The sequence below is a fragment of the Taurulus bubalis genome (assembly GCF_910589615.1).
Source record: "Taurulus bubalis genome assembly, chromosome: 13".
In the NCBI taxonomy this organism is placed as follows: domain Eukaryota; kingdom Metazoa; phylum Chordata; class Actinopteri; order Perciformes; family Cottidae; genus Taurulus; species Taurulus bubalis.
The window spans coordinates 19,118,777-19,133,624 of NC_136601.1; the positions used below are offsets into that span (position 1 = coordinate 19,118,777).

A 14,848-nucleotide genomic window follows, 5' to 3' on the forward strand; every position below is an offset into this window, starting at 1 on the left:
ACAACGCTGACGACGTCTCTGGCTGCGAGCTGTAAAACGTGTTGACTACCCCTGGACTGATGAGAAATGGCCGCGTTTCGTTGCCAAACTGCGTGCGCGTGCCTACGTACGTCATCGTTCTTTACAAACTGTAAAAGGGTGTATTGACCAGGTGATTTGGCCTTGGGGCTGTGACTTTAAGATTCAGAGTAGACCCAACGCCAAACTCCGTGGTGGGGATGCATTCATTGGTGTCCACTGACTCTCAGCTAGATGTCGTCACAATACCACTGAGCTGTGGGGTCTAGCTCTGAGAGAAGTACTCCAGGACGAGGCGGAGGTGTCCCAAGCGGTCTTTGAGCGAGGCCAGGGACAGGACAGTGGTTTGGTAGGCAGGGTCCAGCTGGAGGACCGACAGCAGCCACCAGCACCAGGCCGGACCGTTGGACGAGGCCTAGAGGACAGTGAACAGCGGATGAGAATGGCGAATTAGCGTTTTTAGTACAAAGCACTACAGCAGTACAAGTGATTTTCAAAGGAAGTCGGTAACATGAAGCTACAAACTGTCGCTGTGTGACGGGTGGTCCCAACTTTTTGTCTCGCTCCAATGACAGAACGAAGCGTCAGCCAATCATTTGTTTTTGCTTCACTCAGCAAAAGAAAATTCGTGGGCCGACTCCCGGTGCTTTTTAAAGCTTACGCCAACGAGCGGTTGAGCAACACTTCAATGAAGCTTCCGTCACTCGTAGTGAGAATACATGGCATCCTTCACTTTGGGCACTCTTTATGTCAGGAGGCACTGGCTATCCAGAAGGTTAGATAAGATGAAGACCTTGAAGATATTCCCGACTCCCATGGTAACTAGTCTGGGCCAAGGGTTACAAAGCACGCATTATTGTTGCGTCCTCTCTGACGGCACGATTACACGTGATTCTATGTGGCGAGGGACATACTGTGTAAAGCTGAGCGAATGCAGCGTTACCTTTTTTTTGGCACTTACATTGTTATTCATTTAGATATATTAATATTAAACATTAATACAAAAATGAGGTTTGTCAGACAATAATAACGTAAAAATTAAATAAATAAAAATACAATCTCCCTGACACCCCTTTAATTATCTTTTAAATGTAAATTTGCATGCATATACCTGTATACCTGTATTTATACCTGCATTTTCCTGAACACATAAATCCCGCCTACGAGTACTTGGCCACTCAGTTTGGCTTGAACTGTTCTTTACCCTGGCAATCTTATTTTCAAATGCAGCCGTCTCTGTCATGAGTTTGAGCCAGTCTGTGAGCGTGGGCGTATATTATGGGCCCTTCCAGTTTCGCAGGATCAGCCTTGCCGCCGCCATGAAACCTGTTAATGACAGTCTAATCTCTGCTTTGGTAGCCTGGTTAGTGCCTGGGGGCACTAATCATGTGTCCCCTAAAAATGCAACGTTACTTTGTGCTTTTGGTACGTCTCTGTCCATGTATATGTGCTGCACCAAAAGCTTCTCTGATCAGATGTGTGTCGTAATAAACATATTCAGGACAGGACACCTGAGGCTCATCAAGTTATTTAGCTATCAAATAACTTTTTAACCTGCAGTTTTCCACATCATCTTTCCATGCACACTGTAATGCTTTGGATTTCTACAATTGTGTCTTTCTCCCCTTCCAACAAGCCAATGTTTTCCATTCGTTCAACTGAAACTACATCCCCAATGAACATAGTGTCTGTTTGTATTGTTGTCAACGTAATGGGGCTCTGAGTGCAGTGCAATTGGAAAACTGTTGTTGCTATTGAAAGCTAGATTTACATATTTTTTCATTCCATGCTGAAATGAATAGATGAGTGGAGCGTGGGTAAAACTGAATTGAAGGAAAAATAACAAGAAAATAATGACGGGTACCGGTTTGTATGAATGTTTAGTGTGGTTTGGAGTAAGTGTCCATGCTTATTAGCCACCAAATGCTACTATGGTCAGCAAGGAATCATTATGATTTCAGTGGTGGACAACACAACAACAACAACAACAACAACAACAACATTTGCTCAGGGGTTCCTGGATACGGTTAATCGAGACATTCGTTGTTTAAGAATTAGAGCTACAGTAAAAACCACACTCGTGCCGAAGCCCCAACCTGAATGTTGTCCTCCTTGTCTGGCAGGGTGCCGTACTGTCTGTCGATCTGCTCGCGAATGCGATTGCCAAGGCGCTGGTACCAGTCCTGGGCCTGCTGGTACACGCTGTCATGGAGCTGCTCCAAAAGCTCCAACTCACTACCGTCAACCTGGAAGAGCGAGGATGCAGAGACGAGCAAAAACAAAGTCAGGTGGTGGAGGAAGTCCAGGTTGTGATATGTTCCTTGAAATGTTGCTGTATTTAGTGATCTCTGCGACCCTGACCTTGAGGTCCTCCAGGTACTCGATATCAGCGGTGTGGTAGCCGTCTCGCTGGCCTCTCTTGAGCACTTTGAATCTGCTGCGACCCACTGCGTCCACAAAGGAGCGGCCGTCAGGCAGCAGCTCCAGACTGTGGATTTCCAACAAGCACCCGTAGTCTGCAAACCTGAGGGAAAACCGTGGACGTTTTTCATCTTAATTCATGCTGCGTCAGTCAAAAACAAAATTGGGTGCAAAGACAGTCAAAATCAGGATCAATTGAAGCCAAACTTGTATTCAAACATTTTATATTATTTGCCCTTTTAGAATATGAGAAAGAATATATACATGTTGTGCCTCATTATTTGCAAAAGTCTTACATAAAAATATTTTCTAAATGTGTTTCTAAAACCCTGATTAAAATATAGGGATACTTCTACTTGCAAATCACTAAGGTGATTAATCTCTCCAACACGAAACAATGACAAGTGGGATAAACCGGGATTATTCGGGTTTGTGTATTCTTTGGACATGGATAGCGCATACTGCTTCTCAATAGGGGTTTTTAACGGCACTCTACGACACATGGCCGCGTTCCTGTTTACGACCGGCTCTGTGTGTTGTACACAAACCAAATAGTCACTAGCTTGCAAAGCTCAACTACAGATGCATACCCAAAAGAAAAGCCCACATTTCTGGTCGCAAAGAGGGAGACTGTGTTCGCACGGTCAAACAAGTCCACAAACGGTGGAAAACGTAAAGAAGAAAATGTTGACGCAGAGAAACGAAACTATTCAAATGGCACCTGCCGTACCAGTTTTTTTTATAGTTCGACGCGTTCGGGCATTGACCCATTAAACGCAGGGGAGAATGGCGTTGACGTCCATCCTGGGCCCCCAGGATGCAGCTCAAAAGTAGTCACTAAAGAAGAGCTTTATGGACTTTGAAAAGTGCTGATAAGTACTTTTTTTTTTTACCTACACTGTCCAAACGAAATACCTCATCCTGGTATAAGCTCAGCAAAGCTCAGCAAAGAGAAAACTAAATCTCACAAGAACTACTGAAACATTGTTTAAGGGGGAGCACAACTGCAATGTTTGAAACGAGGCAGACTTTTACCAACGGTTCATAAACTCACATAATCAATATCGTGACTTCCCAGTTATTAGTTTAGATAATGCTTCCAGACGACATTATTTTTGCATATTTTGCTTTCAGACAACATTATTTTGCATATCATTTCAATATTAGTTTAGATAACCGGATATCTTTCAGTAATCGTGCCTGAAATGCTCGGAGCAAATGGGAGAATGAAACTATCCAGCAGATCTCACACCAGATTGGTGACCATGCTGCTATTTGCCACCCACTCAGGGTCACTTGTGAATGATTTAAACTTTGCCCAATGTGCTGTCTGCTTGTGCTCACCTTCCCAGCAGGTTCCAGCTCGCCTGCTGCGAGCTTCCCAATGAGGTAAATGTCAAGCACGGTCTCGCTACCTGACAGTCTGGTCAAAATAACTGCAATCGTCTGTGTGTACAGGGCCTCGACCTCACTTGGTTCAAAACGGCCTATATTTTGATGCAGCTATATTCTCATTATCTACCCAAATCCACAATTACTAATTAAATAGGTTGCTCTGGATAGATAAAAAATAAATAAAACATTGCATACCCCTTGCCATGCTCATAGCAGCACATGCCAAACTTTTTGGTGCCAGTCTCCATGCAGCGGCGCATCATCAGCCGATAGCGAGGCTCGAAGATGTGCAGGGGGCACGGCACTCCAGGGTAGGCCACCGTGCAAACGAATATAGGGATGTCCGTAGATAGACTACAAAAGAAGGAGACAAAAAATAAATAAGGGATAGAACTGTGAGGATAAGGCGCCATCTAAGTTGCTAGAATGAATCACAAGTGTAGGGTGTGTGAGGTGGGCGCGTACTGGGACAGTTCAGCCATCTCAGCCTCATGGACCTGTTTCCTCTCAGCCAACGGCGAGGGGAAAAGGCGGGTCATGATGTCCTGCAGCAGAAGTGTGGGGTTGTACTTCCTGTTTTTAAAGTACTGGGAAGAAAAAAGTGAAATCAAATGAGCCATAATAGCAACATTGTGATGCTTACGAGCAGGGCTGGGAGGGTTACCTGTATTAAAAATGTCTTCCGATACTATTACTAATTACCTGTTAAAAATGTAAAGGACAGTAAACCTAATCAGAGTATCTCAATATTAAAGTAACACAACTTGATCACTTCCTGTTACTTTTGGATGACCTCAATACCAAATATGCAAATAAAGACAAGAGAAAAGAAACATGCTGCAATGTCCTCATTATTTTCAATATAAAGAAGAAAAGGGGGACAGACTCACAGGAGCAGTACAGGCACCCATTTAAATGGAATCAACCTCTATGCAAATGACCCGCTTAGTTCTGCATTGTGTTTGCTGGACCAGAAATTTTCTGACAGTCATTTCACGCTGGAGTTCCTCTTGACAAAAAGAAAAATCTTAAAAGAACCGAAAAGTGTGCTTTTCTATTCTGCTTGCCGATAACTGGAAGTTGATGTTGCTCCCATTTTCTGCTTTACATACTCTATAAAGAGAAAATTTCCACCCAGTGGAAACATATATTTACTAACATATTCCCACCTGTACGTGACGACTACCTCACTGAACAGAATATAGTTACCTTTTTTTGGATCCTAATTATAAGAAATTATACATTGTAAATGTTATAGTAAAACAAGTCACTAAAACACAAGCATTAAAATGTGCAGTTCTAAAATGCATTTCTCAACAATATTAATTGAGTATTTCATGTGAACGTGGTCTCCGCTGTGTATGCCAGAAGGTAAATGCATAAACACAGACAGTACTGTTTATCATAGGGTTGATCATATATCACAAGACAAACATAGCATGGAGGAAACAGGAAGTTCTCTCTGCCTCCACCTTTATGTGAAAAATCAAGTAGTGGAAAATATTTATTCCTGCACCGTCACAAAAGCTGCTGATACACCTGACTGAAGTTATGTTATCGCCACGATGCAGAGGCAAACACAAAGCATTACGACTTTTAAAGTGGTCCATGTGCTAGAAACAGGATCTGGCAACCCGTGAAGTTTAAAATGGACGTGTGAAAGTGTCTGTGGGTGGTCACCTCTTGCAGCGGCTGCTTGCAGAGCGGACAGCGGAGGTTGTGGTCCAGACTCCTCTCGATGCAGTTTTTACAGAAGGTGTGACCACAGGGCGTCGTGACTGGCTCAAAAAACAACCTTTAGACAACAGACAAAAGGCGCACGTTAACGCGGCCCGGCTTGAGGAAGCAGGTTCATGCTACTTACAAAGCAGCTGTGAGTCTGGTAAGCAAGTCTTGTCCTATACACATGAACCAGCCAGAGAGGAGGATGGGATCAACCTGATGTGGCAATAGAGCAGACAAGGTGCAGAGAGCAATGCATTATGGACTAGAGCCAATGCTCCGGGACACCGACCTAATGCAGAGAGGGCACTCAAAGTCGGACACGGTGAGGACTCCCAGAGTCTTCTCTCTGCTGTGACCGCTTTCACCTGAGAGAGAGAGAGAGAGAGAGAGAGAGAGAGAGAGAGAGGGAGAGAGGGAGGGAGAGAGAGAGAGAGAGAATTATGCAATTTCAAACCATCTGGCTAAGCTGTCTTTAGAGGCAGTGGCGAAGATGATTCATGATGAGGACAATTTATGATAAATGTGTGTTTGTGTGCACTGGCGTGCGTGTGCGTACCCCTGCCATGGCCATCGCCCCTCCTCATCATCATCTCCTCGTCCTCTTCAGCAGCGGGGAGGAAGGACACCGCTTGGCAGAGGCTGAGGCAGCACTCGGTACCCGTGTCGTGCTTCACCACGGAGCCCGAAAGACACACAGTTTTGTAAGTTTGCTGTTGCATTTAGACGCCTAGCACTCTAATCGGACATGCGAGTGCACATGGGTGCTCACCTGGTGTGCTTCTCTTCCCTCTTTTCCCTCTCTGTCGTCCCCACGTGGATGTTTGAGGCCCTCGGGGTGAGTCGGCCCCTGAGAGCCGCTGAGGCTGGTAATGGGGCCGAGATCTTTCAAGTACTCAGACACCACTTGCAAGATGCAGGGCACCTCGTCCGGCACGTCCATGCCCTCCGCCTCCAGAATCTGACATTTTAATTCATAAAAAAATACAAATGAGTCACATAAAGGTATCGTGGTAAATGTGCTTGTTTTCACCCAGAGCTGTGAACTAAAACTAGTGATAAAAAGCCATCATTGGCCATTTTGGAATAACGTTTAAGTTAAATTTGCATGTAAATATTGGATGCACTTTACATGTAAAATGCATTTTAACTCATTTCTAAAACTAAAGATGTGGAAGTTAAACATTTTCTCAGAAGTAAATTAGTATCAATAATATTACTACGAGCACTACTACTACTACTACTGATAATAATAATAATAATAATAATGAAAATTACAACAATAATTTAATAATTAAATATATGCAGTCAGAATAAATGAACAGTACCAAATAAAGGCTAAACAGAAAATAAATGGGTGTTTTTAACAACAAAAACCTATGAAAAATCTTTGGCTTCTAAACATATGAACCATAATGTGGCTTATAATGAAAAATCAGATGGGATACTGTTCATATTCCATCTGTTTTAATCCCCTCTGACTTGTTTATGGAACCGAGTTGATCGATCAACTCTGAGAGGAGTACGTGATGTGCGCGTGTCCGATAGCAATGCTGTGAGGCAAATCAGTTTATACTGCAGCTTTAACTCTAAAAGGCCAGCGTCTCTCCAGTAAAACTGGATCTGGTCAACTCTCGTCAGTTTGCAGTAAAAACAACAACAACAGGTGCATTTGTATCAATCTATACAAACCTTCTTGATCTGGCTCTTTGCAGGGACAAAGTCAGCTTGAAGTTTGAGGCAACGCTGGAACTGGATGAGGGCGTCTGTCTGCTGACCCATTTCCAGCAGTACACTCCCTTTACGAAAGAAGCCCTGCACAAACAGAAAGCCGTCAGCACACACTGCAGAGGACATAACACTTCTACGCAGTGTCATCAATCCGAATTGTCGGAATTGCGTTGCAGTATGATAACGCTCATCATATTTCTTTCCTACATTTTGAATCGGGGAATGTGATGTGGTGTTTGGAAGTAATAGAACACATATCTCTCTCTCTCAAAAAAAAAGAAACAATATAAATGGTTTTATCCAGTGTTTTTTTTTTTTGCACTACACAGAGCCACCCACGGGCTAAATTACATTTTGAAATAAGTAGCTGCTTGCATAACTTTGTAAATGACATAACACCAATAAAAGCGGAGAATAATTCTCTCACGACCCCAGCTTTGCATGCTGAGACACGGTGTGTGCCGTAACATGCATGCTACAAAACCAACCGATGGAGGATGGAGGGCATTTAGGGTCAAATTCAGCAGGGATTGCAGCACAGGGGGCGGGGGGTGGGAGGGGACCGAAGTGAGAACGGCAGCTTTGCATCCGGCACTGTTGACGGACGACTTCCGCAGACTGGTCTGCGTTGAACACTGTCGATGTCTCTCACCTCAGTCCAGTTAGGACGAAGGCAGCAGAGGTAGTCGAGGTCCGTCAGAGCGTCAGAGAAACGCATCAGGCCCCAGTTAGCTTCGGCGCTACACAGCTTCAAACTTTGATCGTTCGGGACTAAGAAAAATAAAAGAGGGTGGAAGAGAGAGTAAGAAAACGAGAAAGGGATGAGATATCATCTCAGCAGTTATTTGCATGAGCTGTGGCTTTAATACTTTAATACTATTTACACACCTTTAAAAAACATTCAACATCTAACAACCTGCAGCCTGCACATTGAAACATGGCGGAAAATCCAAACACTGCCCGGCAGGGCGTTACTGATCTGCATTGAATGCTCTTTCTTAGCCACGTCCATTATACAACTTATAAAAGTACAATTTATATCAGCTTCCTGTAACAATGTCATTAACATTTGCACAAGCAAAACAAGGCCACAGGAAAATATCAGTTCATGGTGAATCTAGGCATCACTGAGGAGAGAAAAAGGTGCTCCTACCCAAAACAGATACATTTTCTTAAACTGCGCTTATGTGTCGGGCACAACAACTGGTTCAATACACCTGCGACAGCAACGTGCACAAGGTTCAGAGAGCCACTATTACTCAACTGGAAGGCCTTAATTACTTTACAATGCCCACGTTATGAAACAAGGAAGGACAGAGACAAGGCGTAACCTCAAAACATTCAATGGCAAAAAGGAAAAGTGATGTAAACAAAGCTGCCCAGGAGGATGGTTACACAAGTACCAAGAGAACTGGAGCCAAGGGAAGCAGCCGTGTTTAATGGGGTTGACAGATAATTCAACAGTGTGCTGATTCACTGTCGCATAACACACTCAAACGATACCCAGGACACCCACAGACCAGATCAACTCATCCAGGCCAGGAGGCCATACTGCCGCATGGACAGAAACAAGGTCAACTGCACATACACAGGGTGCAGGCCAGAGGATCAGATAAGGTATTAGAGATGATCTGTTTGCAAGGGGGTGTTTCTAGGAACCCTGTGAAAACATTACATCACCGCCTCTTCATTTATAACCCTGGCTTGACAGCAGAGGGGTGTGTCCAGAAAAGAGTACTTTGAAATCAGGAATTGGGCAGCTGTTGTGGCTGCTGTGACTGCTTCTTCCACTGTGTGTGACTGATATAAGCAGAGGGGGAGATAGAGGGATGGGGTGTGGGGATGTTAGACCAGACTAATGCAGGCTAACTCGCCTCAGGGCGGCTTTCTGGTGCAGCTCATGGCATTAGTTTAAATGTGTTTTCAGAAAGATTCACAGAGAAACACTGACCCAGTTAAGCATTCAGGTCAACAACAGCCTTCCCTAGTCATCCAGATCCGTGCTTGAGACATTAAGTTGCCTCTTCCTTCTGTCACTTCACCTCCTGCCCCTCACTGCTGCGCACACTACCACTGTGTTCTAGTCGAGAGGGCAGAATTGGGGACGCACCATCAGTCCTCATCACTGGGCGAGTGCCAAAACTGTTGAGCAGTGCGTAAAAGTGGCACACCAAACTATCTTGACCTTAGGTAACCGTTCATCCCAGCAGACCTGTGGCATCCCCTGTGGCACTGAACACCCTAATTCACCCTAAAACAAACATATGTGATTTGTCTGCTGTTGCAGTGGTGATGTCATGGACGTGAGTCCCCCTTACCAGAGTGCAGCCCCTCGGTCGCGATGCGTAAAGCTTCCGCGAACTCGCCGGCTTTGAGCTTCTCCTGTAAGTGGCACTTGGTCTTCGTCTCGTCGGGGCAGCACTTCTCGACGACGCTGATGAGCAGGACGTTGTTCTTCATGCTCTTCACTTCCCTTTGTTTGAGCCTCTCTTTGCACGACGGGCACTTGGACGGCAGGTAGCCCCCCGCGCATCTCCGGCAAAACGTGTGGCCGCACGACATGGTCACCGGCTCGCACATCAGGAAGAGACAGAGCGGGCACTCCAGCAGATCCATGGTGGATGGGTTATGTCACCCGGCGTGGGGAATTAATAAATAAATAAATAAAACGTCCCACGGGGAGAGAGAAAGTCTTGCTTTGTTTTGTATCGTCAAAGCAATGCGGACGGAGAGGCTCGTCTGTGTGATAGTAGTGCATGGAGCGTTAAATAACACGCTGACAGCTCGACATGTGTCGCTTCTTTTGATCACATCTGCTCGGAGCCGACCTGGTTTGTGTCCAACTGGGCTAATAAATGTGAGCGACTATCCTCACCTCACATATTCCCTTTGCATATACAAATCGGACCCATTGACGCTGTCCATTGCCAAGCCTATAACTTCGTCTTCAGGTTTGGGACACCTCACGTCTTTCCCTCTTTTCGAGCACGTTGAATAAGACCAAAAAAACATCAGCGTCCAATTCAGTGCTCCGCTTTCCTCGCCGCTCTGAACTCCGCGAACGCAACGCAAACCGCACCGGAATATGTCCCCATTAGCGCTCCTTTATTTTTCAAGTAGACGTGTTTAACCCCCGGTTTCGATGTATCCACTGCCACAAAGGTGGGTTACTGTGTAAGACCATTTACATTACATAAATAAAGATCACGTGGCGCAGCAGCGCGCAGCCCCATTGGCTGCCGGGATGGCTCTTCCGCCCTGTTGTGAAAGCCAAAGATGCCGAGTTTCGTAACATAATTCCTGCGACAAAAGTTCTAGGTTGTTTTGAATTGTATTCTATATAATGAAAACATCTGATGGGTGGGATAGAGTCTGGTGACTGGAGTGATATTTCAACTCAAACGATGCAGAATATGGAAATCATGCTGTCGTGGAAAAAGGGAATCCCAGCTGAGGATAATAACAAGATATTGGCACGGACCCCGTTTTCACGTAGATATCAGCGTAATAAAGTCACGTGTAAACATGTCAGGAAGAAGCAAAAACGCCTTAGTGGAGGTGCAAACTGCATATGCATGCTTTCTGTTTCTCTTTTCTGCAGTTTACGTATGATGCAGAGCAGATCCGTGTATTAGACCTCTGTGCGTCTGTTACACAAGTCAGTGTGTGTCAGGTGGAGCCCGTCTTATGGAAGTCATTTCGGTCAACGGTGGAGCCCCCGGCCGGCCAAACACAGACACTTCTTAACATTCATATTTGTGTAGCCTGTGGCCTCAGAGGGGCCACCAAGATAGTGCTTATTATAACACACACTTGTTATAGATTCCATGAGTCACAAATGTGCCATAGGCAGTTTTCCCCAAGCACACATTTCTCAGCAGACACGTTTGTCATTTTCAACCCTGCAACGTTATTTATGTTGACTCTCTGCGAACACGCCCTCACCGTTTACTGAATTATTGTTCACAAACCAGTGAATTTGCCGGTTGTCACAGAAGTCATGCAAATAGATAGGTTTAAACATTCAAATGTACTGTGTTGTATTAAGGAAATTATAACTATTCTAAGGAGATGCATGCTTGGTAGAGTTGATAACATTAAACAAGTGCTGCTGCTGCTTGTTTGTGAGACAAACAAGGAAACACAGTACTGTTTATATTGTTCTGTGTTACCACCAAAAGTAAAGTTAGGGGTAAGTCTATACATACTGTTTCCATGAGCTCTCTCTAGATAGTGTGCAACAGGTCTTAAATTATTTGTGTACATGATGGAATGTCAACACTGATGAAAACTATAGCGACGAAATTGCACTCCTAATGAAATCGGAAATGTCTTTATTGGTTTTATTACAAAAACAGGAAGTTGCCACCCCAGTTGGTCTGTGTAATATTTGCATTCTTCAAATATATTCACAGGAACCGTTAATATCTACAAAATGGCTTTTAAATAAAACGCCATCCAACTCCAGATAGAATTCCAGGCCCAGTGAAAACACAGCAAACGTTTTCATACTTACTATGTACAAAGCATACAAAAAAACAGAATAAACAGTTTATCCGTACAAAAAAAGAAACACAACTACTCAACAGATAACTTAAGCAATTTCATCAATAATATTGCACATGGCAGCATCCTTGTCCAACATGTTGCCTTTCTTTGAAGTAGGGATGCTCTTGTCCTGGTGACCTGCTGCCATACAGCTGGCACCGGCCTCCTCTACATCCATTGGCTCAGTTTTCAGCCTGGGGGTCGGTCCAGATGAACCAATGCTAGCTCCTGCAGACACGCTCCTCGTCACATCACCGGCACTATCCGGACCCTCAATCTGTGGCAAGTCATCAGGTAACGAGGCAAGGCACCCCTGGATCATCTCCACCACCCTCTCTAGATGTTTCTGGAACCTCTCAGCTGTCTCCAGCCTCTGCCTCTTCTGCACCTCCATCATCACCCTCAATGTCTCCCTGGCTTGATGTGGCCGGTACTCATTTATCAGGTGGTGCATATGTACAAACAGAAGCTTCAAGTCCTCCAGTTTCTCCTCGCGCTTTATACTTCCAGGGCTCTTGATAAGGATGTCCAGCAGGTCCAGAAAGTTCACAAGAATGGACATGTTGAGCTTCTTAAGCTCCCGTTTGTGGTCAAACTGCATAGGATGGAGCCTCTCAATGCCTTGGCTCTCCAGCGGCCGGATGATGAGTTCATCACACTGGAACTGGTTGCCAAACATCATGTAGCTGTCTCTGATGGGTGGAGGCGGCTTAGGAGCCAGACCCTTGCGGATGTTTTCATCTGTGTACTCTTTGATGTACTGCATCGGTGGAGGAGGCAGGGCACTAACCTGCTGTGGTTCACCCATGATGCTGACCTGAAACAGTAACAAAAATGTTAAATCAGTGGGTTTTCTTCACTTTCAAAATAAATACAATAAAATAAAGAAATAAGTTGCAATTTGTACGGTTGTGAGTTTAAATGCCACTTTAGGTTTCCTCTATACAACCAAAAATATATATTATAAAAGCAAAAAAAAATATTATAAAAGAGTACCCAAGTTTTGTAACACTCCAGGCCAATAGTCAAGAGTGCACACGCTCAATACAAAGAATGCTCTCAGTATTGAAAACTACATCAATAATGTGTTAAGTAAGCTTAACTTGTATTGCTGTGACCGGTCCAATAGTTCAGTGTTCATATAGCCTACTACTAAAATATGACGAGTAGTTCAATTCAAATATGAGATGCGTTTCATGGATTTCTTATGTTTTGTTGGTTAAATAATATAATAAAACTCATTGTTATGGTTTTGTGACCGCTGCAGACACACATGGTAGTTTGCAGATGATATATATATATATATATATATATATATATATAGTTAGTTTTCAACCTTTGGAAAACAACTTGAAACGTTGTGCTTTGGCCGTCAACCGAGGCAACCTTTGGCCGCTTCTACTCGCAGAGCTTCCCCATAAAAAGTATGCGAGGACAAAGTTAGCATGCTAGTTGTCAGACCAGGAGAGGCTAACGTGATGAGCGAGCGATGCTACGTTAGTGCGTAATTGCCCACACAATTATTGGTGAGCACGTGCCATCAATAACTAGCTAAAACGATATAAACGTTGTCGAATGTGTGTCCCGGTCTATAACTAGCGTTAGATGTAACGTTAAGTGTTAGCAGAGCCACTGGGGGTTAGAGAAGAATGTAGCTAAGCTAACTAGCTATGTGGCTAGTATTGGGCTAGCAGTACATTTGCTAGCCTCGGGTACCCATCATAGTTACGTCGGGAACATTACCACAAACTAAGCGAATGCAGAAGAAGAGAACACAGCGATGATTATTCTACACACCTCTTGAAATGCCTCCTTAGTTGCTGAATGCAGACCTTAGATATGAAATGTCACAGGCATCTAATGACTAGCTTAGCTCCTTCCATTCACTGACATCAATGCTCGTCTCTGCCCCAATCTCATTGGCTGAACTATACACGTGATGACATTTGGGTCGTGCGGATTGGCCTGTACCTGAATGGCGTACTGAACGTATTCGTAATATTTGGAAGCGTGACAAATGCAGAGCCGGCTGAACAAACATGTTTTTTTGTTTATAATGCCAATATTGTTTTGTAGTGATAAAAGCTTGATTCTTGGATGCTACGTAAAAAGGAAGGCTTCTTTTTAAGGCATAATTTGTAGCTCGCTCATTATAAAACATGTCTGTCCCTTATGATAATAAAACGTACATACAGGAACGTTAATTCATTATGTTGTCATTTGTATGGCATTAGGCTGCATTAGCTAAAACGGCCTTCGTATGGATAATAACCTGGAATAATATTGCTTCCACTATCATTGATTATATGGCAATACTGCTGCTACTACTACTACTAGTAATAATAATAATCATTATTATTAGAGATTATTTGAACACTTTTCAAGCAAGGAGCACAAAATGATTTACAGAGTTAAAATAATAATAATAACGGCAGGACACAACCATCATCAGTTGCTTGAGGTATACAATTGCACAATATTGTAACAGGTATCAAAAGTACAGAAATTAGCAATGTTAATGAACATTACAATAGCAAACTGAAAATGTATTAGTTAAGAAAGTCATTTGTCAGTTGTAAAGTCAGTCATATGTGATATAGCCTCAAACAATGTCACTAAAAGGTAAGTCCAGGATCATTTTGCAGTTGTGGACATTATTGTATTAAGTCCATCATCCTGATTTTGTTTAATCATGGAAATACAAAAAAAAAACGTTTTGATAATGAGAAAGTAGATATTCAAATGCTCAAATTGAACATCATTTATTTACATTTCCCAGTCTTCAGAAAAAGGCATGGAAGTTTATTTTGAAAAATGTGATTATTGTTTTTAATAATCTTACAATAGAGTGAATATATGTGATATAATACTTTTATACCGTTCAAATTAATAGAAATATTGAATAGAAATACCTTTACCCCTACTAAATGTTAATATGTATTTTTTTTATCCATAACCCTGATTTTCTTTCTTTTTTTTTTTTTACAAAACAATGCCTAACCATTGAAAATTG

At 43.4% G+C, this 14,848-nt stretch overlaps 2 protein-coding genes across 2 annotated transcripts; both read right to left on the reverse strand.

Annotated features, from left to right (window-relative positions):
• Window positions 1–283: 283 nt before the first annotated feature.
• On the reverse strand, window positions 284–9,903 carry lonrf4 (LON peptidase N-terminal domain and ring finger 4; the record flags this gene model as incomplete). Its single annotated transcript, XM_079228961.1, has 12 exons — window positions 284–433; window positions 2,115–2,264; window positions 2,380–2,542; window positions 4,030–4,188; window positions 4,300–4,421; window positions 5,515–5,629; window positions 5,849–5,924; window positions 6,116–6,227; window positions 6,329–6,517; window positions 7,249–7,371; window positions 7,940–8,058; window positions 9,606–9,903. 12 exons carry the CDS (start codon window positions 9,901–9,903, stop codon window positions 284–286), a joined length of 1,776 nt encoding a protein of 591 aa, XP_079085087.1.
• A 1,724-nt stretch (window positions 9,904–11,627) lies between these two features.
• On the reverse strand, window positions 11,628–13,737 carry med7 (mediator complex subunit 7). The gene is made up of 2 exons (XM_079228938.1): window positions 13,633–13,737; window positions 11,628–12,652 (listed from the first exon to the last, which is right to left on the reverse strand). Exon 2 carries the CDS (start codon window positions 12,641–12,643, stop codon window positions 11,882–11,884), a length of 762 nt encoding a protein of 253 aa, XP_079085064.1. The 5' UTR covers window positions 12,644–12,652; window positions 13,633–13,737; the 3' UTR covers window positions 11,628–11,881.
• Between the last annotated feature and the right edge of the window lie 1,111 nt (window positions 13,738–14,848).

Excerpts from the sequence above, each read along its gene's own strand:
- med7 (XM_079228938.1), bottom strand. The coding sequence starts at position 12,643 with ATGGGTGAACCACAGCAGGTTAGTGCCCTGCCTCCTCCACCGATGCAG.